This window comes from Alternaria ventricosa (genome assembly GCF_023758065.1).
Source record: "Alternaria ventricosa strain BMP 2768 chromosome Unknown scaffold_3, whole genome shotgun sequence".
NCBI lineage: Eukaryota > Fungi > Ascomycota > Dothideomycetes > Pleosporales > Pleosporaceae > Alternaria > Alternaria ventricosa.
The window spans coordinates 290,169-316,305 of NW_026055683.1; the positions used below are offsets into that span (position 1 = coordinate 290,169).

Here is a 26,137-nt window from a genome sequence, read left to right on the forward strand (position 1 = left end):
TTGGAGAGGTTGAAAGTGTTGGTTGTGTAGTTGAAAGAGTGGTGTCGTTCTGTTACTTTGATCGTTTGCTGGTGGGAGAGGAAGCAGGTGGAGGGGCAGAAGCGGGGCACGCCTTTTATGTCCCTGACTTCCAAGGTTCGGTGACATACCATTTCCGGAAGGGTAAGATGCGACACCGATAGCCGCACTTACCAATAGATCTTGCGCTACGGGTCGGGCTCTTTTCCAAGTTCGCTATTTAGGCGGGGCCGGCATGTTACTTGGCGAATCATGGGAAGAAAGTGCTGTTGGTAGTGACTGTGGTGGCGACTCGAGCGGTTGCATGAGGTATTGGCGCAGCACGTAACCTCATTTGAGCAAGTTACGTGGGGAGCTAGTGTGTGAGTTGCCGGGTGGGGCGTGACGGGCGCGTGTGCCACCGGATGCGAACACGCGGTAGACACCCAGGGATGTATGAATGTGACGTAGGAGGGTCATAAGCAGAGGAGTGTCGTTACGCTGTTGTCGCTTTCGAAATATAGCTCTTGTCCCGGCGCGGATGCTGAGTTTGGTATTTGGTTTACCGGAGATCTGCAATGATGGGATAGCCGTACTGTGAGGATCCAACGTAAGCAGCCAGTCTGATCATTGGTGACTGAAGCTCTTACGCAGCCTTGAGGTCTGCCCACACGACTGTAGCAGACAGACTGAGACCTTTGTCGATGTTCAGATCACCCCTCTTTTCCCCATATTGGCAAGATCGATCACCTCCTCTTCTACTTCGCTTTCAGCCGAATGCTTTCCTTTGCCGTTCTTGCCGTTCTTCGTTCCACCTTTGCTGTTAGAGTTCCCTTTCTTCCCGTCCTTGATGCTACCCTCATCATCCGTATCGTCTCCGAATAAGAAGCCTTTGCCCTTCATGCGCCTCTTCTCATCAGATGAGAAAGTGGAATGGGCGGCACCAGAGGCGAAGTTGGAAGACGCTGAATCTTCACCAAGCATCCAAGAGAAATTTGAGGATGTAAGATGTGGTCGCGACGGTGGGGAGAGGGTTGAGGCAAGCTTTGACGGAGGTGACAATGTACGCGCGGGTGGTGAGGTTGGACGGGAAACAATAGGAGAAGGGTTTTTAGAAGCTGTTGTCGACGGGGTGTTCGACTGAGATGTCGTACTCAAAGAGATGGGTGGTACGACCGGTGCCTGTTTCGGCGATACCGGGGATTGAGGAGGCGGAGAAGATAAGCTGATCGCAGCCTGTGCAGTAGATGCCTGTTCCGTTGCTTCGTCGATGGGAAGCGGTAGAGAAGAGTCTTCAAGATAGACTTGCACGAATTGCACTTTCGCGATGGCAAGGCTGAGTGCCTCCATAGCTTCTTTACTTTTCTCGTCACCTTTCGCCTTTTGTGCTTCGTCGCGCTCTCTGTGATACTCCCACAGGTCACCGACGGCAACTTCCAACATTTTAGCGAGACTTTTATTCCTGCGATCCAGCTCTTCCATCTTCTTGAATGTGTTCACTGAGTGTACCCTTTCCAGACTTGGCCGTCCATTGGCACTAGAGGTGCCTAGTTGACCAGGCTTCCGGAACTCCCTCCCTCCAGAACGCGGTGTCGATTGGCCAGAGGTTGCTCCAGACTGATAAGCCTCAACATTCTTCCTTACCTCACCTACTGCATCTCGCAGAGCCTTCCCCACACCCCACTGCGATCCGCGATCCAGTACATTCTTCGCCGCACCCTGTATCAAGGCCTCGAAACCAGCGCCCTGCTGAGTCACAAAGCTTCTTGGCGATCCGATGCTGTGTCGTGTTCGACTCGAGACGAATGACGGAGATGGTGATGGTTCGCGGACAGGTGGTATTGATACAGGCTCAGTAGTAGGCGCCTGCTTACCATATCGTGTGATAATCTCTGCCCCGCCGAGTGGAGTAAGGTGATCACGGAGATATAGCGCGTCTTTGATGAATGTGTATGGCGGTGCAGCGGGTTCAGGGTATCGCAGGAGAAGTGCAAAGGCTTCATTTGTATCAGCTGCCATCAACTCCCACCGTATGCGCAGCAACATGGCTAATGAGATCATATCGACAAGCTCTAGCGTGGAGTCTATGGCGAACAGGGCGTCCCACACGTCGAAGACGGCGTCGAGTGAGAACTCTCGTCCGAAGAGAAGGCGTATCCAGCGTCTAGTGCACGTTAGGGAAGGCTGGCTCAAGTACGCACAGTGACTTACAGGAGGAAAATCTGGGGCACAATCTCAAGCTTGACGAGATGAGTATAGAGTTCTGGGTCCACCTTTGGGAGACTGCCCTCAAAGATCCTGGAACTTCGCGCAAGCATTGGTGTGTCTTTGGTTATGGATCCAGTCTCGGCCGGCGCGTAGAAAGACTTGGCTGTCTGCATGATGATGGAGAAAAGCATATGTGTGTCGTGCTCAATGTACCCGGAGTCGAGCATCTCGGCCAGAGTGTGGTCCATTGCGCCAGTCTGCTGGCCGGCCACGTCTATGGCATCTCTTTCCACAACCCACAGCAGCGGCGCAAGTATCTCGTGCATGCCTTGGCGATATCCTATGTCAGGATGCATCTTGCACCACACGAACAGTATGTCCAACATCATCGTCTGCGTCGCGGGCTGGCGGAAGTATACATTGTCGGGCATACATCGTTCGATATCCTGGAATATCTCGGCGCGAAGTTCTTCGTCGGCGCGGAGGGCTACCCATGGTGACTTTTAACGCTTAGTACTTGTCAATAAGCGGCAGGTATCGATGGCGGCGGCCGCCGTGGGTGCACACACCTCTGAGAGCTCGCTCAATGGGTCTACGGAAGACTCGAATTCGTCGGGGTTATGTATGGCGCGGAGGTAGTGCGATCGCAGAGACTCGTATGTCTTGCGCGCATGGCTGAGATGGGTAGGCCATGACGAACGGTCAAGCGTCTTGAAGACGAGAAAGATCTAGCCTTACTATGAGCGCTGGAGGGGAAGAGGGGTAGGTCGGACCGCACCTTCCAGCAGACGGAGCGGAGTCCTGCGGTGATCTGGGGTTCCTTGTGCGCCGATACGTGGATCTTGAGGTCAGTCAGGGAGTGGAAGTCGTCGAGCTGCCGCCAGTGCTTTCTATGCGATGTCAGAATTGGGACCATGGGCAAGGGCAGGCATGACGCACTCAGCTTCAGATACGGAGCGCATGGTGAAATATTACAAAGAGGGGTGTGAGTACTGTGTCGGCAACCCAAGCACCCTGTTGGTAGCTCGGCGCCGTGATGCAATAGCGCGCGGCGGGGCAACTCGAGCCGACGACGTCACGTGGCACATGAGACACCATTTCCAACATCGGTTGCAATCATGGGAAACTCGGATGGCATGTCGCAAGCGCGTCAGCTAGGGTGCTGCTTGCAAACGTGTTGCTAGGCCACGTCTAAGGTCAGTGTCAGGGTCTGCTGCGAGTTTGGTCGGTTGCCAGAGGAAACGAGAATAGATCACGACGTCACAGTAAAATCATGATACGGATACGATAACGGTACAGTGTAGCATCGGACGATAGCGTCTAACACTTTCAATAGCTTCGTTCGTGGTAAGTTTCTAGATTTCCTAAATGCATCGCACGCTACGTTCGCTAAGAACGGGATCGTATGTGGATAAGAGAACGATTTAGTTTACGATGTAGCATCTTCGGCTGATTGCCAATGGCGGCGCGGGAAGCCGCATACGCCGTGTGGCGTAGACTACTCGTACGAAGGATGGAACAGGAACGAGAAGGAGCTCTGGCCTATTGAACCAAACTGGGCGCGTTGTTCTCAGCTGGATATCGGCATCGACGGAGTTGCTTGGCAGCAACCAAGCGGACTCGCGATGATCGACAATGTTTTGGCTCGGCACGGCTCACACTTTCTTTGCTGGGGGCACGGCGTTCCGCTGGCCCTCAATGACGAGCCTGTCCATGAGACCTGGGGCTAGAATATCCTGGCGGAAGCGCTCCTGCTGCAGCAATTCCAGTGCACGCAGCGTGGGGCCGGGGTGACTGCGCCGACGGGGTCAGTAAGCAGGCGGTGTGAGGGGCGGCGAACATACTGCAAGAATCTGGTGTACTTTGGGTCTTTGAAGTACTGCAGGTAGCCGAGGTATGCGACAAATTCGGGCTTGTCGAGCGTCTTTTGCTGGGCCAGGTAGTTGAGATAGACGGGATTGGCAAGGCACTGGACAAACTAGGCGCGTGTTAATGAAGGTCAAACAGGGGCTAATGACGACGCAGTATAGGGGAATTGCGGACCTCGAGCTCGAGCTCAAAGCGCGAGTAGCCTCCCACGCCCGGGACAGGTTGCGCCGTCTCGTGAGCCATGGCTGGAGTCGCAGACGTTTGACAGCTGACGGTGCAGAGTCGCGATGGGAGCGGCGCTTGCAGGTCACGCTGAGGCTGAAGAAAAGCAGTTCAGGGTCTTCCCCGCAATTGCCAGGTTGTGTAGAGTCGGCAGCTAATCCAGTTGGGTATATGAGGCGGGCTAAGGATCACGCACTTGCACAAACAGGTGCAAGGACGGCAGGGTTGATGAGCTTGTCGTCGACGGTGGAGTGTAGCTGATGGTGATGGCAACAGTGGGTGATGGCCAGGGAGAGGTGGTGTTTTGGGATTCGTTGAGGCGGCCTCTACCAGACGTGTATCATGCTCTGCGTGCGCACTCTGCAGGCGGCCGACACAAACAGAGGGCGTCCAGCACAGCCAAAAGCGATGGCAACGATGCACATCGAGGTCCAGTATCCCCTGCGCTGCGGTGCACGTGCAGCTCGGGCCTTGACCCCACAGCGTAGCGGATTGGCACCCTGAGTTGCCGTCTAGACAGTCTTTTCCGTCTGGGAAGCTCGTGATCGGGCGCTCGAATCACAGACAGACGGCGCCACGGAACCACGCACCCACGGTTTTGCGGTTGCGGTAAACACGAGGCCCAGCCCAGCGCCCTCTAAAAGCCTAGCTAGGCCGCGCTTGCTCTCGACGGCCTACTACTCCCTCTGCTCCCGCCTCCTGCCTCCTGTGCATTAATCACTGCCATTGCCGTTGCCATCACCTGCTTTTGCTTTACTCTCACCTCTCACCACCCACCCACGCCCAGCCCCCGCGCATTGCTGTCCTGTATTCCATAGGCGTTGCATAGACTACTAACGGGCCTCAAACACCAGCCCATCAAACACGCGCCCCGCCCGCCTGTCGCCTGCCCGCCAACGGGGCCCGTCTATCCTCAGCGCGAAACACAGCAGCATCGGTACCGCCAGTCTTAGCAAAAACCGCGCCCCTATTGCTGCTTCTGCCGTAGGCGAGGCGCGCAGGAACAGGATTGCCCGCCGTGCGTCACCAGCCAGCTGTTGCACAAAGCACGCCTGTCGTCTCCCGCGGCGCCAGTGTTTGATTGGGCCGCCCAGCAGGGTTGTGAGCAGCAGACGGCATCATGTTTGCAGAGCCGTCAATGCCAGGTAAGGCTGCTCCTGAATTTGCCTGTTTCACCGAGACTTGGGCTGTGACGAAATAGGACGCGCCGCTGATCATATTGCTTATCTACAGAAAGGCGACCCTCGCCAGGCCTGCAGCTCAACCTCTCCTCCAACAACCCCTTCCGCCGCGCTGCCTCTCCCGGCTTCCCCTCGCCCGCCAGTGCCAACCGCTCGAGCTCGGGCAGCAGACCAATGTCGCGCAATCCCTTTATATCTACCTTCGAGGCCGAGTTTAACAAGGAGGCATCCAGAGACCTCGTTGACATGTCGGCCACCATGAAGGACTCTCCCAAGAAATCAAACTTTGGCTTTGCCGCCGAAGAGCTCTTTGTACGTTCTCCCCCCTTGCAGGCCAATCGCCCGTGCCGTGACGGCTGCCAGCGCCGTCACGTCGTGCAAGCCGCGCACGCTGCACGCCGTAGTAAAATGCGGTGCAGTCGCCAGCTACACCACCGCCATTGAGCCATCAACATGGATCGCTTCAGGCGCTTTGTGATGCAGTTTGCTGACTATCCCGCCCTCACCCAGGCCAACCTCACCATTGACGACACCGATAAGAAGCGAGCTCCCCCGCCACGACCTGCCCCTGCCCGCAGCGGTACCGATCCCCGTGCAGGCCACCGTCCTTCGCGTTCCGAAGAAGAGAGACAGCGCATGCGGGAAGCTTCTCGCGGAGGCTCTCGACCACGTGGACCTCCCAGCTCGTCGCGTCCTCCCCAGCTCAACAGCCCCGAACGCCGCGAGAACCGCCGCCCCCGACGCAACTCCGAATCCTCCATCATCGACCGAGGCTCGCTCGACCCGCGTGAAGAGCGCAGGCGCAGGGAGCGCCGCAAGGAGCGCGAAGAGCGTGCTCGAGACGGCAAGGACAGCAAGTCTGGCGGCAAGAAAGTCCGCAGGCCGCAAGGTCTTGATCTCATCGACAAACTCGACGTGACTGGCATTTACGGACCTAGCATGATCCACCACGATGGACCGTACGACGCTGTGCAGCCCCACCGCAACCGTAAGAAGGACCAGCGCGCACCCATGCATGCCTTCCCCGTCGGTTCAGCCAACAACACTCTGGGTGGTTCTGGACCGTTGAACACGAAGATCGATCTGGACAGGATCCATGGCAGGGGTGCCGAGGGCTTCACCGACTTTGCTGGTGCCGAGACCGAGTGGAAGAAGCCAGCCCCATTGGCCGCAGAGTTCAGCGCAAAAGGCCGAGAAGACATTGTACACGGCGAGCAGACCCATGGTCTTGGAACATCCACCTTCCTCGAGGGCGCCCCGGCTTCCCGCAAAGCAATCCAAGAAGAGTCCGATGCTCAGAGGCAGAAGCAACTAGCTGATGGCGGTCTCGGTCGCAAGAAGTCCATTGCCCAGCGATTCCGCGGTATCTCTCAGCCCCGTCGTTACGGTGACGGCCCACGCATCACTTCGCCCGATGCACGTTACGGAGCTGCCACCAGCCCAAGCGGTCCCTACAGCGCCGGAGCCATCTCGCAGACCAAGGCCACAGAGCAGAACCCATTCTTTAGCGACGACTACGACAAGGCCTACGACGCCAAGGGCGCAGCCATCAAGACTAACGAGGGCGGACCTTCACCACCTCGGGGCGCTGCGCTGCAACGATCCATCACCACCGATAGCGTAGGATCTCCCACAGGCGAGGCTAAGCCCAGCGGTGGGTTCCTCAACCGCGTCAAGTCCCTCAAGGGCGGACGTCGACGTCCCGCTTGAGAACTCACAGGCATGGTCGAAATGATTCGACCACTTCACCCATCTTCCCTCTGAGCGGCTCAAGTCCATCTCGAAGGACATAAAAGACACGATGTACATCGCGCCACGGCGACGACTGCAGCCAGCTTATTTCTCCTATCGTCACACACCTCCCTTCGGGACATACACTTTCCTTCCGTCTGGCGCTGGAGTCGTTGGGGCTTGAAAGCACGAGGTCTGGATACCACTCATGTGTAACAGAACTCAGGCACGCTTCAACAAGATAAAGAAAGGATGCCCTCCTTCAATCACCAGTTTCAATTTTTCCGATCGAGTCACTTTTTTTCTTTCAATGCGCAGAAACTGGGCTACTTTGTATAGCTCTTACAACACATCAAGTTTGCGATAGTTTGGGGATGCGAGGCGTAGAATCTGTAGCTAGGAATCAAAATTTGCAAACATTAAGATACCACATTGGAATTACCAGAGATATGATGCCGTTTATTTGCCTCCGTTGATCGCCATCTAGACCCGCTCGATGTTCAGGGGCATCCGACTGTTCCTGGCACTCGCTAGGATCGTCCTTGACGCGTTCCTCTCGCCCAAGCAACCCCCACCCGAGCTTACTGCCCAATCCGTGAGGAGCGGACCTAGACGCCGCAGCTGCCCTTGCCTCCTGGCACATGACCTGAGGAATTATCGCCGACATCAATGCTCTCAGCCGCACGCCACGACGCCAGCACTAAGATCGGCGGCGCGTCGCGGAAGTTTGGATCGCAAGCCACCACCAACCGTATTTCTCCAGTAAGATCTTCGGTGCCACGTTTCGGCGAGATATTTGCCTAGTGGAGGCTAGGCGATTGGGTGGTGCGTTGCTGGGGATGAGGTTTAGCTGCAACACGGGTCTGCGGGCTGATAGGCGTTGATTGATGCCTCAGGTTTGGGTTCAGCTTGAAGTGCATACAGAGGCTCTGGATTTTGTAGAGCTAGTACATGACGTGGATGCATCATTAGTAGGAGTATGTGAAGGATGGAAGTGCGGGTGTTGCTTTACTGCGTCCACGACCTGGCGCATCGAGACAGCGATGCGTCTAGTATTCAGCAATGTCGAAGAGATTGCTCTGTGCACGTGATTCTGGTAGCCACATCGTTCTCGTTGTCCGTCGATGTTTGCCCTGAATGAACAGTAGATTTGTACGTTTTCAACAAAGGTTGCACCTTCCTCCATTCAATCTCGCGCTAGCGCTTCTCTTTCCGAATGCAGTTCCGACAAGCCTGTACCATTACACTCATAGTACCGTGCCTCACCATCATACACCAAATGGCGATATGGCTGCCGCTCGACTAAGTCTCGATGAGTTAAGCATATCGGCAAGACCCGCAGAACCATTGCTCGCATCCCAGTTGATTGGCGACCAAGACCTTGATGAGCTGCTGGAGAGCGTATGCAACGTCGATCTTCAGCACAAAGATGGTGTTGCAAGAAACTTACTGCAAACTGGAGTCAAAAGCTTGGACGATGCTTTCGGTGGTGGGATAAAGAGCAGCAGAGTTGTGGGAGTCAGTGGAGAAGCTGGGGCGGGTGGGAGTGAGGTGAGTATCCCAATTGTGGATGTCAAACAACGATATATTGCGAAGAAGTCCAAAGATCAACGGGCTATAGGTTAACAATTTCAGGTCTGCTCTACGCTGCTTGCGATCTCTCTTCTTCAATATGAGAACTCAACGGCTGCCGTTGTCGATACTACAGGCAACTTTGATGTGCTACAACTTTACACTATGATTGTCGCTCAACTGTCACGACGACCAAATGTCCAAACGTCCTTACGTTCCTCACTAAATCACGGGCCTGAAACTCCGACCGAGGATCTGGCAGCAAAGGTACTTGACCGCGTCAAGATTATGCGTGTTTTCGATTTCGTGGGTGTAAGAGAGGCCATTGGTGAAATCCGGGATGGGATCGAAAAGAAGAAGGATGCTGAACGTGCTTCAAGTACTGAAGAGAAGAAAGCGACGTTACCCATTGAGGAGCCTGCGCAGGAGCCGCCCGTCAAGAAGGTGCCAGTGAAGCGAACTTATGTTGCGGATAGCGAAGACGAAGAAGACGACGAGGAGATGTTATTCGATTCAGACGTTACCGACACCACAGCCGCGCAGCCTGTACAGGACCCAGAGCCAACCCGGATCGAAGCATCAGAAGACATGGATGCAGAGACTGAACCGGGACCTATCAAGATCGTCCTGATCGATAACCTCGCTCAAGTCCTCAACCCTTTGTTGAAGAAAGACCATATTCAAGGTATCCACTATTACACCCCAGCCCCAACACTGACTGACCAGTCCCAGCAAACGCGTTAGCAGCCACCTTTCTCACAAATCTCTCAAACCTAACACAAGCCCACACACTCCACACACTCCTCGTGAACCCAGCCGTTCCTCCACGCGCTTCCTCGCCAAAACGCCCTGCACCACAAAATCAGCTAGGCCCTCTGCCTCCGCAACAGCGGCGAGAGCCCCCTCTTCCACCTTCCATCTTTACGAGTAACGATGTTATACCCAATCTGGTTCATTTACTAGGACGGTACATGGATATGGAGGTGTTAGTGAGTCGGCTACCAAGACGGAAGATGGATGCGAAAGTGTACTACAGTGATTCTGGAGGGAAAGGGATGAAGCGAGGTGTTGAGATGGTGAGCGTGCTGGAGATAGTGAGTGATCGCTGGGGAGGAAGGACTGGTGCGTGGGGTACTTTTCGTGAGAGCAAAGATGGTATCAAAGATATTTGAAGTGTTTCAATATCAAGATATGAATCTAGGATGCTGATGCAGAGGCTTCTAGGGAGAAGTGGTCGTCACCAGTGTTTCTTACCCATCCCTTAAGTGCTTTCCGTATGTCATCTTTGACTTCGATTCTCTCTTCCAGCCCTTCAGACTTTTTCAGGTCCGCATACGTCTTCATGCGAAGCGCCTCAGTCGCCACCACCGCTCCACCCAGTATCCCTGCTAAACGAAGAGCTTCCCTCCACAGTCCCTTCCGACATATCCTACTTGCTCCCCTAGGGTCTAGTTGTTTCCGACCTTGCAGCACACCGCCGATCAATGTCTCCTGCCAGCCTGGCGTCCACACAGCGGAGAGATTACTAGGAACCGCTTTTTCAGCTGTAGATAATGCGCGGCGCGACCACGTGAACTCGCGGGTTGTTGGAAGGATATTGAACGGTTGGAAACGATAGCCGCCTTTCCACTCTGTGGTATGCTTTGGGTCTAGACTCTTAAGTCGACCTGAGGAGGAAAAGGCCCGCCCGCATGCTTTAGGTACGTATTGGGAGTCTGGTAGAACCAAGGTCTCCAAGTAAGCATTCCGAGGATTGATCAAAAGGGATAATGTAGATGAGAGCAAGGAGGTAGCCTGTTTGACCGCCAATTTGTCTGTGCAAGATTTGCTCAGCGTAGGCGGGGCGTCAGGTCGCGAAGGCTTCGCGCGTACAATGCCTAGAAGAGAGAAGTTCGATCGACCTCGAAGAGCCAAAGTCTCTACTTCGTCAACTGCGTCAGATGCGGTAGACAGAGTTGGTGGTGCACTAGTCCAGGGCGTTGCATCGTCCTGCGCAGCCATGGTGAGTTCCATACTGGCATCTCCACATGGAGCTTCAGAGCAGTACATGTGGATGGACACATCTTCTCGGATAGTGAATGGCTGATGTATATTTTCGGAATGCTCGTCAGGTGACAGCCGTCGAAGAAACTCGGATGTTGGATAAGGCGGCGTCGAGATGAGAATGCATTCGTCTATAAGGTAGCGGTTGAAGGCTCGGATCGCTATGACTTCGGCGTGCCAGTCGTGGATGATGTTGCCGTGTGCGAGGGGTAATTTGTTGGAGGGGAGACATTTCATGCCAGTTCTAAGAGAGGTTCAGCTGATGTCATGAGTTATTCACAGGTCGCATCGTAGTATGTTCGAGCATGCTAAGTTCAGAGCAATCCAGGAGCGTCGCTTCCAGTGGGGCGTTTTGCCCCTGCTGTCTGAAGTGTATGCGTGGTGTCACGTCCGGTAAATTATTGGACTACACGATGCCCGTTGAAGAGACACGCCTCGGAGTCGGCTGATGGAAATGGCTCACCCTAACGATACGCATGATAGAGCGCCACCTTGACTAGGTCATGAGCATAAGCAACCATAGCTCCTTCCGGAAGCAAGTGAGCGATTACCTTTAGATAAGACGATTCCGGCAAGGGGTACCCATTCCCTTGCGCCATCGTGGCGGGGTCTCGGCTTCCGCTTTTCAGGTAGCTGAGCAAAGGCCCGGAGCACGCAGTCTGCGATGGCATCTGCATCTGCGTCTGCGGCCATGGCAGTGAAGCGAGGTGGTGGGTGAAGGAGCGAGGGCGGAGTTGGGGCTCGGGGCATTCGGGGAGCCAGGCACGTCAGGGTCCATTGTTACCTTCGCAGTCGCAGAGCATCGCTCCTGCTACTCAGTCACAAAGAACCCTGTCACACGCTCAGCGCGAGTGAGACCCAGACTCCTTCACCTCCCCGTATCGCCTTGTTCCTACTCTTCTCTTCTCAACATGCAAGCGTTTGGTGAGCAATGGCCGTGCGCCGCACCGTCGCATTCGCGACTCAGACACTCACAATCACAGTACCCAAGAACCGACGAGTAAGACTGAGGCAGTACACCAAAGTTACACGGGCTGACATTTGCGCAGCCAAAATTTGATCTACACCTACGAGTGAGCTATCCATACACAGACATGCGACCACACTCTGACGACAGCAGATAATCGATCTCAACAATGTACCACTCGTTTCTGGCACCTCATTCATAAAATGGCACCTCTCCCACTCGACGGCCGCTGAGCACCGTGGCCGCACAGATAGCTGCCAAGTCAAAGACCATAAAGTCGCCTACAATTACGACATCACCCTCCCCGTCCGTCTCACTGTCGACAAGAATGGCATGCTGCAGGAGTGTTATGTCGAATTGGAGGTTGTGCAAGAATACGGCCGAGGCTCAGGAAGAGGCGAGCGCATCACGTTAGGAACTGTCAAGCTCAACCTGGCCGAGTACGTGGAGCAGAGCGAGATGGCGACCATCGCGGGCGAGGAACCAGGCGTCACGAGGAGGTACCTCATGCAAGACAGCAAGATCAACAGCACGCTCAAGGTCGGAATATACATGAAGCAGACGGAAGGCGACAAGAATTTTGTTGCGCCTGCCTTGAAGACGGCGCAGGTCTTCAGTGGCATCGCTGGTATCATGGCGGGAGAGCAGGCCGAGCTCGAGGACCACGGAGGTAGGACACTCTGAACTATCCACTGAGTTCGTGCTAACGCCCACAGCTGCGCCCTCCCTGACGAGCAAATCCCGCGAAGCCGGCGAGCTCCAAGACATGTACAGACGCACCCTCGCCGCATACTGGTCCGCACAACCCGGCGAGCTCAAAGCAGACGAATGCATCGAAGACATATTCGCTGGCGGAGACGGATGGGGCGACCGCGAGAAACCATACTCCCAGCAGCCACGAGCTCAGCCCTTGCGATTCGCAGGAGGCGATAGCAGCAGCTCTGTGAGTGAGAGCGAGCACGGTCACATGCGCGGCGGCAGCAGCGCTCATCGTAAGTCGCATGAGACGCTGCGCCCTGGAGATATGAAATCGAATCACTCGCCCAACGTGCGGGGCCGGGGAAGTTTGGAGCAGCAGGCATCGCAGATGAAGGCAGAGGCGGCGCGCAAGCGACATCGTCCACACCATGAGGTAGATGAGTTTGACCTGCGCGAAGATCTTTGCAGCTGGCGTCGTCCAACTTGAAGTTCAAAAGGTGCCACTGAAATGCAAATTCCTACACTTGATATCGAACTCTGAAGTAATGCTCGCGGGCGTCGCACTATGACGCGCCTCACACGTGAAAGCGCGATGGCAGAATTAGGGCGGTCACGAAAGTTGGAGCACGCATCGCACTTTCCGAGCCCGTCGCTGCCATCCTCATTGCACTTTTTCCCCGCTTCGTCCTCCTTCATGCTTGCGCCCCGGACCTCGAGTGCATTTGTATGCCTCCGATGTGAAGCGCAAATTGCCCGACGGCGACTGCCCGCTTTTCCTCGCCCACCATCCCGAGCCAGGTTTTCTGCGTCTGCACGCCGCCGCGGTGATGCTGAAGACGAGCAACAACCGCCTCTGAAGATCACAAAACAAGTGACGCCGATCAATCGCTTGAGGAAGAGGAAGGGAGAAAAGATCTTACGAGAAACTTCGCAAGATCTGGGCGTCAAGCGATTGGGCGACGATGCCGATATCTTGGTCCTGAGGGAAGTCGGGGAACCAGCACAAAGAGAAGCCACCACAACCACCGAAGCCTCCGAAGATGCCGAAGTAATCGAAATCTCCGAACCTCTCGAGGTCCCAGACATTCTTGCCTCCCTCGAAGAAGAAGGGAAAGCGCTCGCGCCCGAAGAAATATACAAGCAAATCGAGACCTTGCGACCGAACAACGATGGCGACCCCAATGAGCCGCATCACGTCAAGCAGACTACATTTGTCAAGCTGAGAAAGAAGCTCATGAAAGGCTTCACGCAACAGCAATTGATAATCTTCTACTCGGTCGCAAAGAATATACGGCAAGAGAAGGTCAATCAGGGAGTGATCGACAGCATCAAACGGAAGGACCAACTAGGAAACCAGAAGCAACCTGTGGAGCGATCAGAATGGCAGCCAGGTACTACGCCGATAACTCAACGCCTGCCTGGCGTTGATCGTATTGTCAAGATCATGGGCTACCGCAAGAACGTCAGCAAGCAGCTGCTTGTTGATCGCATAATGAGGGATGTTTGGAATCTCGTACTCTTGGAAGAAATTGAATCCCCCGGAGAGCTAGAGCTTTCTCTGCAACCGTGGCAGGTGGTGCTGCTTAAAGCTGGTGGTACGTACTATAGCATCCTTAATCGTGGATCTCGCTAACATGCCTGCAGACAAAGACACCCTTTTTGACAAGATTCGACGGACCCGACGAGTGAGGCTCGACATGTACAAACCGGATAACGCCCTCCGCATCACATCCGATAAGACGACAGCAGAGTACGCTGCCAATGATATCGAGGAAGCCTTCCAACACACTGAATTGAAGCGGATGAACCTGAACAACTATTTACGCCAGCTAGCAAATGGTCCTGTTGCGTTGGATTCAAAGTCCAATCTGGTAACTTTGTTTTATACACAGAAAGACTTTGATGTCGTCTCGGCTCTGACTCGCACGAGTATTGAGGCAGTCGGCAAGTCTATGGTATACACGATCTCTGTAAATCGTTCAAAACCGAGCTAATTCTTTTAGTTGGTAATCAGAGGCTTCGACGTGAGCTCCATAGAAGAGGCAAAAAGGACACTGGTCAGGTTTTTGCCTTTCAAGGATGCAGCTGAGCGTACCTTCGACACTCAGAAACTAGGAAGTGCCGAGAGTGCAGCGTTCTTGTCGCCGGTTCTTACCGAACACGATTCTTTCGAATACAAGTATCGCAAACGAGAGCTGGGACGTCTGTCAATGCCTATCATGCGGCTCACTGAGCCTGACACTGTCGAAGCTCAGGCTGCGAAACCCGCAAAAGCCCCCAAAACAACACTCCACGGTCTCGTGAACCGGACTCTAGGGACGATTCTGCGACCCGCTTCTGCTGTGCCATTGCCTAAACACGAGTTGAGCAATTGGATACCGAACCCAACATACGAGGTCTCCGCCGAATTTGGCCAGGCTCTATTCCCTCTCGAAGATGTGGACCCCAGCCGAGTAGTGGAAGCTGCTCTTTCTGATCCATCCAAGGCACCTTTTCTGTCAACATTCCCAGGACTGAATAGTGTCTTCACGTCGCCCAACTATTCTGTCGTTTCGCGCTTGCAAGCACCATCTTTGCACTACGAATTTAGACCTGACCTGGAGCACGAGCCAGGACAAATATTGCCCAAACTCAGGATCCAAATGCGTACTGGTCGCAGTGGTGCCAGAGCCACTTTCCGCAAACTCGCACTGAGCTTCGATCATCGTATCCACGATGTTTTGCTCCCAGACAAGGCCGTAGATGTACGATTTCAACGCCGAGCAAACCTCAGCTTCAACAACAGGGAATACAATGACGAGAATGTACAGGCATGGGTTGATGCCGTAACAGACAACATTGAGAGCGGTGGCCGCCTCACTGCGCCACCTCTCCGCATCCAGATCCCCAAGTGGACTATACCCGGATTCCCGAGTGAAGAAAAGGGCATGCGTACCGTCACGTATCACTTCTCTGGTATCCAGTTCCGGCAACCGGTGATTGGAGACCTATTCGGTGTAGCTGTTTCGTACAATACTGTACAGTCTGGCAAGCTCGGTGCCAAGGGCAGCGCGCTCACTGCGCATTACAGTGGCCATGGCGATACAGAGTTGCGCGACGAAAGTGCGATGAAAGCCTTCGTGGAGAGGTGTTTCAAGATGGCAGACTTGATCACTGATGCGAGTAAGCAGACACTTCCTCCGTCTCGATTAGTTCGCCCTCGTGATATGAACAGTGAACGGAAGGCGAAAAGAATGGCGCTGTCAGGCGATCGAGCTCAAGCTGTGGATGAACAGAGCGTTGAGCCGGCGAACGACCTTGTCGAGCGCGTTGGGGAGTATCCTGATGTGAAGGACGATGCCGAGGCGGAAGGGAACGCTGCAGCTGGTAAGGATGTGGCAGAAGAGCAACCTGTAGACGGAGAGATGGAGTCACGATCTGACGACTCTGTTGCCGAAAGCGAAGATAACGTTCGCACTTTGTAGTCACCAAATTCAACTCTTCCATCGTCACGAATCTGGCCATGTTCCTAACTTGTAAGCATTCAACCCGTGGAGTCTCATATCAAAAACATCACGGTAAAATATGCTGTTCGGGGAATAATGCTTTCGTAAGAATTGATTAGGCCAAAGTCTGGCGATTTCAAAAACCACGGATCAACGAGTAATGATGCGTCCATGTTTGTACTCGGAGTATCTACCGTGTATCTTGCATGAGTTGTAGCAGGCCTTCTGCGGCGTCGCTCTTAACACCGCCGACACTGCTAGCCAGACTGTAGTGTTGTTGCTTCATTCTTTGAAGCCTGTAGTGCGGATTCTCTTCCTGCACGTTGATGCGCTCTGCATCGTGCTCACCCATGCGTGTTCTTGAGTCAGAGTGCGGCGGGTAGTAATTCCTGGGTCGCACAGGCGACGAGAGTTGATCGGGGGCTACTGAGTGGGGCAGTTGAGGCCCGGGTGGTGACGACGTAAAAGCGTAGCCAGGCACCATGCGCGATGACGCGGGCATGTTGCCTTGAGGTACGGCGAACTGAACGGGTGCGGGACCGAGTTTGGAGATCGGATGGAAGGGATCTAGGTTGGCCTTCACGAAGACAGGCCCTTGATCGCGTCGTGGAGCAGATATGGTGATGTTGGGTACGCGAGGATCGCCTAGAGATTCGCGTGAGGTCGTCATGGCTGTTGATCTCGACGCGTTGAGCGCGTCCGACGAGTAAGAAGCGCGAGCTTCGTAGGGTCCAATGATATCCGCGTCGCGTTTGGTGACTTGATTCGTCTTGAGCTTATACAGTCCAAACTTGAGACGCGTGCGCAACTGTTCGGCACGCGATTTCCTCTTTCCTTCCACGGGTGCTGGTGCGGGGGCAGCCGCTGGCATAGCTACACGTTCTCCATGTTCGCTCTTCTGGCTGGCGCACAGCTCGTAGTTGAGAAGGTCGGAGAAGGACTGATTGCTCTTCTGGGAGGCTTGCATCGGCTCTGGTTCGGGTGAGGGTGTTGGTGTGGCGCGCTCGGTGGGAGATCCAGGATCTGCGAGGCCAATAGGGTTGTTCTCCTTCAATATGTCAGTGGTGTCAAGACGCGTCAGTATCGCGTGTAGCCTACAGTATGCTTCTGCACCGCATCGGTGGTTAGGCGCACACCGGCGGTAGGAAGACTCTCATTGCGGGCATGAGCAAGCATCTTCGCACTCTTCACGGCCTCGGCACCATCAACCTCTTCTATGCCCCTCTTCTTGCTGTTTGAGTTGGTCTGGGGAGTCATGAGGTTTTCCTTGCCGACAGGGTTGGTTGGGGTGTGCGTAGTAACCTGCTTCAGCGGGCTTTGGGCTCGACCGACTTCAGACGGTCCATGAGGGGTGGAGGGCGTATTTATGGCCTTTGGGGTAAGATCTCCAAGCACGCGTCGCGAGGGTGTCTTGGAGGGGGTGTTTTGAGTGGCCATGTTTGGCCTCTGCGGTGTTGTGGCGCTCATGTTGTCTTTGCGACTTGAGGGATATTGCGACGCGTTGAGACGGGATGAATGACGCGCGTAGATGCGCTGTTGTGACGTGGGACGGAAGCGTAGCCACAAAATAGTAATGAGTCTTTCTGTGTTGTGTTCAAGGTTGGGAAAGACAAATCAAGACAGAATTGGAGTGAGGGTGATGGTGTGGGAGCAGTCGCGTCGCGGTTGGGGAAGTCGCATCAATAGCGCTAGGCGACGCGATTGGGTGGCATGTCAGGGTCCAGCTTGGCGAGAAGGCGGGATGGCGCCTGAACTAGCACAACACAAAGTTGGCATGACTTGGATCAATTCTGTTCCTCTATCCTCTATCTACCATTGTTACGCATTCGCATTGAAATACGCGTCGAACGACACCTGTTGAAGCCCTCGAAGAACGCGTGGCATGAAAGACATCATCTCTGCACTTCCCCGTTGCTGTTGCAGAGTCACCTCGACAAGTAATCCACGACAAGGACACGTGGATGATGATTGATTGACATCTTCTTAGCCATGGTCCCGCCGCTTTGCAGTGAGTAGACCACCACGACTCTAGTACGGCGCGTCTCTAGCTAGAGAACCCACGCGTTCGTCAAAGTTCCGAGGCACTTGCACAGATAAGATAGCACGATAAGATGCAGCCACAGCTTCTGTGCACGAACCTACGTGCATGCCGGCCGCACTTGCCTACGGGTCTCCATTCCTTGCCTTACGTCATCAAAACAGAAGCAAATGCACGGCTACGCGGCTCCAATGCTCCACCATGATGGCTCAGCCACACCTACTCAACAGCACAGCCAACCCTTTATACACTCGACTTTTAAACCTCAAAGCCCCTACAACTTAACCTGTTCAAGTCCAGAGACTCACTTGTACCTTGACACTCGATCTGATCATCTATCAACGATCTGTTCGTTACCCAGCTAAGGCATCCACTCACTAGTGTACTAACCCCATCAGCCTACCCACGATGAAGGGCTTCCTTTCAAAAGCCAAGGCTGAACTCAAAAACTTCGCTCAACGCGACGAGCCTTGCAGCAACTCAAAATTTGATGGTACTGCTGAGGCACAACATCAACACCACTTTCCTCCAGCTCATCAGCAAGGGCAGCATCATGGAATCAGCGATCCGACAACCCTAGATATACTTCGCTACCGCTATCATCACGGCACTAACCTGGGCTCGGTCTACGTCATTGAACGATGGCTTCAAGGTTCTCGATTCCCTGACGGTTCTGAGGGATCAAGCGAGCTTGCAGCAGTCCAGGCCTGGGTCGACAAGATTGGCATGGCTGAAACGAAACAAAAGTTCGAAGAGCATTGGGCCAACATCGTAACCGATAACGCCATCGGATGGCTTGCTAATGTAGCCAAATGCACTACCGTCCGCCTGCCCATCGGTTACTACGATCTCCCCGGAGCTGTTTTCACTCAGGGCACACCTTTCGAGCCGTACGCAGAAATCTACACTGGAGCGTGGAACAGTATTCGCACGCTGATCCAACGCCTGCGTGCACGCTCTATTGGTGTCCTCATCGATCTACATGCATTGCCAGGAGGTGGAAACGCACAGGAACACTCCGGTACCAACAGTGGCCGTGCTGAACTTTGGACCAGCCATACCAACCGCGCGCTGGGTGTTCACTGCTGCCAATTCATTGCTGAGGACACAAAAGCTGGAGCTGAGATTGCCGGTCTCCAGCTCGTCAACGAGGCTGAGTGGGAATCAGAACGCATGTATGAGTGGTACGATGAATGCATAGCTGCTGTCTCTGCTATTGATCCCGGCATTCCTATCATCATCTCCGACGGTTGGCACCTGGAGAAGGCAGTCGACTGGACCTTGCAGAAGAACTCCATATACTCGCACCCGCAGTGCCCGGTGGTGATCGATACGCATTATTACTGGGCTTTCACAGACGAAGATAAAGCAAAGACACCACAACAAATCACCGAAGAGGCCGGCACCAAGCTTGGGCAGCTAGACGGTAAAGAAGGTTCTGTCCATGACCGTGGTGCAGTACAAGTTATTGTTGGAGAGTACTCCTGTGTTATGACCGAAGACTCTTGGGCTAAGGGCGGCGGAGTACCCAAGGAAGAGCTCGTGCAGCAGTTTGGTCAAGCGCAGAGTAGGCGGTACCAGCAGCGAGCTGGCGGCAGTTTCTTCTGGACCTGGAAAATGGATTGGATGCCTGGTGGTGAGTGGGGCTTCAAGGCTAAAACGGAAGACGGGAGCATTGTGCCACCCCAGTATACGACAATGTCCTCTGATGATAGGCGAGGAGTAGTCGAGAAAGCCAGGCACGAAAAAGAAGGGCGGATGCATGAAGCTGTCCAACAGCACGTGTCTTACTGGAGCGGCGTGGATCCCAATGGTCACTATGAGCACGAAAAGTACGAACATGGTTGGCAAGTCGGATATCAAGACGCTCTCGCCTTTTTTGGATGTGGAGAAACAAAAGGCGACAAGATTGGCATGTTCGAGTTGTGGGTCCTCAAGCGAATTAGAGAGAGTGGGTACAGAGGTGGCTTCACTTGGCTTTTCGAGCAAGGCCTGAGGAAAGGTGCGCAAGACTGTTTCTCTGCGCTCGGAATCTGAGGGTATGTGCACGGACGATATGGCTCTCGGTCACAACCGTTTGCTGTTGCTGCCTCAGTCACCAGGTACGTGCTCGGTGCGATGACGTTACGGCCAACAGTCGGACTCGCGACCTTCGTCCGTGGAACGTCTAGAATAACGACAGAGACAAACACTCAAGCAATGCATGTTGGGCGTACAGTATCACTTTCTCAATGAATTTACCACCTCCCTTCTTCCACCTCCGTAACTTGATCTCGCGCAATCCCTCAATTTCTAGACAACGCCAAACCCATGGATCACACCCATTCTTTATCTCTTGGAACACCTGGAGAGGGGCCCGGCGAGGCTCTGCTTTTACTACATGACACACTCCTCAGGCGGCCTTATCAGGCTTATTGCGTCACCGAAGCCTCTTCACGACCGTCGAGCCCGGACAACCTTATTCCAAAACCTCTTCGAACATCAACGACACCTGTATTGCAGGTTTTCATCGACAAAGAGTCTGTCGAGACTGAAGACTGCGATCAAAACAACAATCCCACCCAGAGTGCGGCAGGCAGTCCTGCGCAGTATGTCGAATCGGCAACATTACGCAGAACGGGACAGTATAGCAAAAGACAAACATCCCCTCCCAATCGAAAGCCGTTGCCAGAGCGTACAAGATCGGGAAATGCACCAAATCACATTACACGGGCTGTCACTCCACGCGGAAGCCACTCGTTAGCTTCATCTGAGGTGACGGTGTGCGACCTACCATCATCACATCCACGGATGCAACAATCGACTTCTTCCAACAACGAATCTGATCGGACCGGCTCACACAAGCCAATTGAGAAATGCGATGATCTTTTGGGTACGTGTCAGCGTGCGCTGCCACCACTACCGCTCGGGACGGCCTCAGTGCTAGGCAATCAACAAGACATTGACGCGCGGAGCGCAGACATTTACCGAAGTCTGGACGAGCCGGCTCGCCCAGAATACTTTCAAGGAGCAAATGAGCTCGACACCCCCGATACTCAGGCGGGAGCGCTGTCCAAGAGGAACCGCTACCTCATTCCACGTCGGCCGTTGCCGGATTTACCGATAGACACCAGCCCAGATCATTCGAGTCAAACAACTGCTGCGCAGAGCGCGTTTTTATCACACGTGACAGATGGACCCTCATATGACGCCGGGTTTGGTGAGTCGAGCATTAGTGCGCGAGAGCATCGTGTCTTGGGGAGCAATACACAAGAGCCTACGGCTACTGACCCATACGAACCTCGCGGCCACTGGGATGACATCGACGATGACGTGCGAGTATTGCGGCGAACTCAACCCAAAGACGCAAATCTAAAATACAAGTTTGGACAGCTACCATCTTTCAGTTCAGCTTCACCGCCATTGATTTCGCCGCTCCGCGGCGCTTCCTCTCATTCAGTCGGCAACCTCACAAACGCCGCGCCTTCTTTCCACTCGTCTACCGACATCCAAAATGGTCCCAGACCGCCTCCGTGGGGCTCATACGAAGATCTTGAGATGCAACGTCGACAACGCGGTGATGCGAGAGAGCGCGCAAAAGTTCGAGCAAACCGTTTGACGGCAGACAGCTCGTCAATGTACCAAAAGTCAATGTCGACGGACAGCCTGGGTAAAGACCCTTCAAGGGAGGTAGAAGAGTACAGGGAGCAGATACTCGGTGTGTACCCTGATATGGAGTTCAATGGGGAAGCCGGGAGAGGTGATCGGGCATGGTGCTGCTGCGTCATAATGTGACCGGCTTCCCATTGATGCTCAATCCAGTCACCATGGGCATATCGTACTCATTCGCAAAGTCTTGATGGACAGAGACGAGCAATTCACGCTTCAACGACATACCTATCTCCTGACATATAAACACAACGTACTAGGCCACTTTGTACTTTACAACAACAAAACTCAATTTCCGCACCCATCCCTCCGCACATCACCACCGTCGACTGAGTACACCACATCTTAAATCTAGACTATCCAACTTATTGACAACGTCCACCATGTCTAACGTAAAGGTCGATGAGAAAACAAAGTCACAACGCTCAAACACCGGCAGCAAAGCGCAACAGACTACATCTGAATCGGCTGCCAGACCTGCACCCAATAGCAACAGCAGGTCACAAGTCACCGTGACAGTTGGAGAGCTACCGAGCACCTCCACAAAGACTCCAACGAAGCCGCACAACCCATCCAACCGCGTAGCATATGGATTGAAGAAGACTCCGGTAAAAGCTCACATTGTTCGAGCTTTAGCAGAAGCAGAGGAGAAACGACAGCGGGAAAGGGAATTCGAGGAACACAACCGTAGGAAGAGGTTGGGACTCGCGCCATGGCAGAGATAGAAGTTAGTCTAATACTGTCAGAGTTTTGGTTTGACATGTGGTTTCAGCAGCTTAGTGGTTTATTGCTTTTTTGTTTATCCAGATAGCGAACGGGTGCTTTCTTTCTTTTTGTTTCTGAGGGACAGTAAACTATATTCTGGATATTCTTGCGCAGGCTTGCGTAGAATCAGCTTCATATACCATGCTTTTTGAGACAATGACACGTATGCTCATTACTATTGAATGTGTCACGAGAATTTACCAAAAGACATTATATCGGGCTACAGATGCTACTCACTGTCCTTGAGTGAGCTGATAATTAGGTATGAAATGTTCGGAATTCGATGAGACGGTACTATAAACTCAAAGACACTGCTCTGGCCGGCTAGGTGATCACTGTCATGTGCTTCTCTCGCGTGTGATTCACCATGTCTGATCAGATCACAGTCATTGTTGACGTCTTTTGCCATATCTGTGGGAAGATTACACGGACAGCCGATGAGTCCTAATGATTCAACGTTTTCGTAGTCACAAGCTTGGAGTCATCTAGGTCAATGCACCCATGGTACCTGTTGGACTGTGACTGATGCTATAATTGTACCGCATCAACGACAGGAGTCATGAATAATACTGTCATCGAAGGTGTGACTGTTCGCAGATATGAAAACCCCCCAGTGTCTACCTGGCTTTCCTTCACATACACGTACTCATACACCTTCATATACGCGCCTATCTTCACGATATCTTCACAACATACCTCGTTACTTCCTTGATCGATCGGACGAGCGGTGTCAAACAGCAGCAATAAATCGAGCTTAGCCCAAATTTTCAGCATTCGTCTTCAGCGGTCTATAATGACGGGCCCCACGATACAAGTAAACGGTCGACCTGAGGAAGCTGAGCCGCTGACACAGCCAGAGAAAGGGCAGTGTGAGAAACAAAAAACTGAAGAGGTTCCAGAGATGCAGAAGGTGAGAGGTCAAGGTTGCAGACGTGGAACAAAGCACGACTAACTGCCGAGATAGGAGCCGGAAATGTTCAGTAAAAACGACAGAGCAAAGACTTATGCCTATGGTGACTCTCTTGATGCCTCTAAAACAAAGTGGAAGGGCTCGAGTTCAGATGAGGCACGCAAATAGGACAAGGCTATAGAAACACGACGGAGGTCTGCTCACCCAGCAAGCTTCTGAACGGTTGTCATTCATTGAATCTATTATATCAGAGACAGTCAGCTTATCGGAACCTGTTTTGTACAGACTGTAGTGTCATGTGGTCAATGTGAACATGTCGTTTGCACCAGTAAACATGAACTACAATCAGTTACATTGCAATGAAGTCGAGTATATCAAAGTATCACAGTCTGCCGACTCTAACTCCGACGCCGCCGACTGAAACAAACACAAGACAGACTCATCACGCACACAGCACCATATAAAGCTGGCCACACCCCTACCCCGTCTACATAACTCGGCACTCAGTCACTGCACCACTAAATACCACTTACAAGACTCTTTAACACCCAAGCCTAGAGCTTGTGACCCAAAGCTAGCTATATTTATCTACAAGACCAGTACTCGACCTCCATCAAGATGCATCTCCCAACGAACAAACTCCAGCTCCGCCCTAAACTTACCAACGTTCTACAACACTCAAGCAAGACTTCCACCTCCAAGACCCCCGAAGCTCCAATTCCAAACAAAACGGACAACAGCGTCAACATCAAAGACAAGCGCAACATCAAGATCGGCATTGCCGCACTCCGTACCGTCAGCAAATGGACCGATAAAGCTGCACTGACGCTCGAGAAGCTCGAGGGCCAAGAAGCGTCGAAGCACTGCCAAGATCGCCAGGCGCGCTTGCTGGCAGAAGACGGCAGCAAAGGGTACGGAAAACAAGCTCAGGATTCTGGGGTTTGGAGAGAGACTGTAGTATATCCGGTACCTACCCAGATTGGTAGTGCTAGGGCAATGCACGCACACGAACCGTCAAGAGTGTACGGAGCAGTAGCAGCACCTTCCAGTCAAGGAGAGAGTCACATTACGGCCGGCGCTGTGGAGGCACCGCTTGTCCAGACTCATCATGCGCATGTCTTGGCTTCTGTCGAGGAGTACTACGACGAAAGCAGCGATGACGAAGACGAAGGCAATACCTCTAGGCAGATCGGTCTCAACAGCTCCACAAACGTTGACGCAGATGACGGTACCGATGAGGAAGATACTTCTGATGATTCTAGCGACGATGAGAAGGAGGATGACAGCGATGACGAGAAGGACAGCGACGAGGACAGCGATGCTGATTCAGATAGCGAGGCGCATGATAGCTCTGATGATGCTGAGGATTCGGACGAGGAGGAAGTGGAGGCAAAGCAGCCGATGATCAAGAATGCTAAGAAGTGAGGGGACGGAGTACAGGGGGTAGATGCGGATTAGATGTTTTGAATGGAAGAGGACGCGCTATTGGTCGATGCAGCCTTGAGGGCCATACGGACGGGTTTTGACGTATACTAAAGAATCGAGCGGGGAATTGCAGCAGTAGCTTGGACATGCCTATACATGAAGTTTCAACGCATAGCTGTAACGAGTCTGCGAAGATTGCGACTTTCTGATACTCTAGGGCTTCACTAACCTCGAGCACTGAAGTTGGAGACGCCAAACGGAGGGAAATATACTTGCTTAGATGTTTGAAATAGAGGCGAATGATTATGTTTGGCTATGTGGTCGAAACATTCCGAAGGGCCGAAGTGAACTGCACGTCAGGCAGCATTGGTTCGGCACATATGCCGTAAGGTTTACACAATGACGTACCTGTGTAACTGCAACAAAAAGCCATCGCGAAAAACTCCAAACAATTTTCGTTTGCGACATCTTTGATCATACCTTGGTACACCAACCAACAAGAGTTAGCGAAGTGGCAGTGAAGGCAAGCAGTACAGTAGCCCGACGACAGAAAGTGAGGGCAGGGCACCTGTAGGCTACCAACGGCACTTCGCAAACACCCCATAGCGCGTCACTCGTCCTCTCTCACCTCACTTGCACTCCTTGGGCGAGTTTTACGTTTGTGTTTTCATCCCACGTGCGCTCTAGCCCGAAAGTCGTTGATCGGCTTTGCCCTGCATTGTTCGTCCAGTTCGGTCCCACCCACATCCTCCTAGCAACGCCCGCATCCTCGCAGTCAACATCACGACTGTCAATTGCGAAAATGTCAACACATTTTCGCCCGCGCGCGACTACACCTGGTCCGCCGAGCCCTACACGTCCGTCAACGGCGCGCTCCACGATTCGCGCTATCTCGCCGTCGCCGCCACCGAGTTTGGATGAGGCTTCGCGACAGGATTCTGCGACTACTGGGTCACCGAATGTTGATCTACACAGTGCATCAGAGAGTGCGAAGGTACGGCCAAAGAGCGATGGCTACCCGCGAGAATACGTGCATGGTTCTGGTCATGAAGAGACGGATTTCGCCAACTACACCACAACAGCAGGGAACGGTAACTTTGGAAGCTCTCCCGCGAACATCACTGCCAATGTCACCATCAAGAGAGGCGGCGGAATGATGACAAGGCGGTCGCCGGTAAAGCGCGGTTCCAGATCAGCAAGTCCGAAGAAACGTCCGTACAGCACACCGACGGAGTTGTCTTCGCACCGCGAGTCGACATCGCGTGACCAAGACGACATGACAGCCACCAACCCGCGAGATGCAGAGATCCAAGCTGGCGACTACGTGGATAGCGACGCATACACCGACTGCCCGGATACACCCACCCCGATGACAAA

At 53.5% G+C, this 26,137-nt stretch overlaps 8 protein-coding genes across 8 annotated transcripts; 5 read left to right on the forward strand and 3 right to left on the reverse strand.

Annotated features, from left to right (window-relative positions):
* Positions 1-705: 705 nt before the first annotated feature.
* Positions 706-3,167, reverse strand: J4E93_002025 (uncharacterized protein; the record flags this gene model as incomplete). Its single annotated transcript, XM_049339973.1, has 5 exons — positions 706-2,161; positions 2,209-2,705; positions 2,775-2,933; positions 2,984-3,095; positions 3,145-3,167. The coding sequence occupies 5 exons, from the start codon at positions 3,165-3,167 to the stop codon at positions 706-708; spliced, it is 2,247 nt and encodes a 748-aa protein (XP_049202295.1).
* A 693-nt stretch (positions 3,168-3,860) lies between these two features.
* Positions 3,861-4,317, reverse strand: SOH1 (suppressor of hpr1; the record flags this gene model as incomplete). Its single annotated transcript, XM_049339974.1, has 3 exons — positions 3,861-3,999; positions 4,050-4,183; positions 4,249-4,317. The coding sequence occupies 3 exons, from the start codon at positions 4,315-4,317 to the stop codon at positions 3,861-3,863; spliced, it is 342 nt and encodes a 113-aa protein (XP_049202296.1).
* Positions 4,318-5,416: 1,099 nt separating this feature from the next.
* Positions 5,417-7,187, forward strand: J4E93_002027 (uncharacterized protein; the record flags this gene model as incomplete). Its single annotated transcript, XM_049339975.1, has 3 exons — positions 5,417-5,441; positions 5,530-5,789; positions 5,961-7,187. 3 exons carry the CDS (start codon positions 5,417-5,419, stop codon positions 7,185-7,187), a joined length of 1,512 nt encoding a protein of 503 aa, XP_049202297.1.
* Positions 7,188-8,495: 1,308 nt separating this feature from the next.
* Positions 8,496-9,524, forward strand: J4E93_002028 (uncharacterized protein; the record flags this gene model as incomplete). The annotated part of the gene is made up of 2 exons (XM_049339976.1): positions 8,496-8,759; positions 8,844-9,524. 2 exons carry the CDS (start codon positions 8,496-8,498, stop codon positions 9,522-9,524), a joined length of 945 nt encoding a protein of 314 aa, XP_049202298.1.
* Positions 9,525-11,754: 2,230 nt separating this feature from the next.
* On the forward strand, positions 11,755-15,953 carry J4E93_002029 (uncharacterized protein; the record flags this gene model as incomplete). The annotated part of the gene is made up of 7 exons (XM_049339977.1): positions 11,755-11,823; positions 11,873-11,896; positions 11,944-12,460; positions 12,507-12,782; positions 13,326-14,084; positions 14,134-14,444; positions 14,493-15,953. The coding sequence occupies 7 exons, from the start codon at positions 11,755-11,757 to the stop codon at positions 15,951-15,953; spliced, it is 3,417 nt and encodes a 1,138-aa protein (XP_049202299.1).
* Positions 15,954-16,164: 211 nt separating this feature from the next.
* J4E93_002030 (uncharacterized protein) lies at positions 16,165-17,411 on the reverse strand (the record flags this gene model as incomplete). Its single annotated transcript, XM_049339978.1, has 2 exons — positions 16,165-17,022; positions 17,073-17,411. The coding sequence occupies 2 exons, from the start codon at positions 17,409-17,411 to the stop codon at positions 16,165-16,167; spliced, it is 1,197 nt and encodes a 398-aa protein (XP_049202300.1).
* Positions 17,412-18,420: 1,009 nt separating this feature from the next.
* On the forward strand, positions 18,421-20,049 carry J4E93_002031 (uncharacterized protein; the record flags this gene model as incomplete). Its single annotated transcript, XM_049339979.1, has 1 exon — positions 18,421-20,049. The coding sequence occupies one exon, from the start codon at positions 18,421-18,423 to the stop codon at positions 20,047-20,049; it is 1,629 nt and encodes a 542-aa protein (XP_049202301.1).
* A 3,904-nt stretch (positions 20,050-23,953) lies between these two features.
* J4E93_002032 (uncharacterized protein) lies at positions 23,954-24,760 on the forward strand (the record flags this gene model as incomplete). Its single annotated transcript, XM_049339980.1, has 1 exon — positions 23,954-24,760. One exon carries the CDS (start codon positions 23,954-23,956, stop codon positions 24,758-24,760), a length of 807 nt encoding a protein of 268 aa, XP_049202302.1.
* Positions 24,761-26,137: the final 1,377 nt, after the last annotated feature.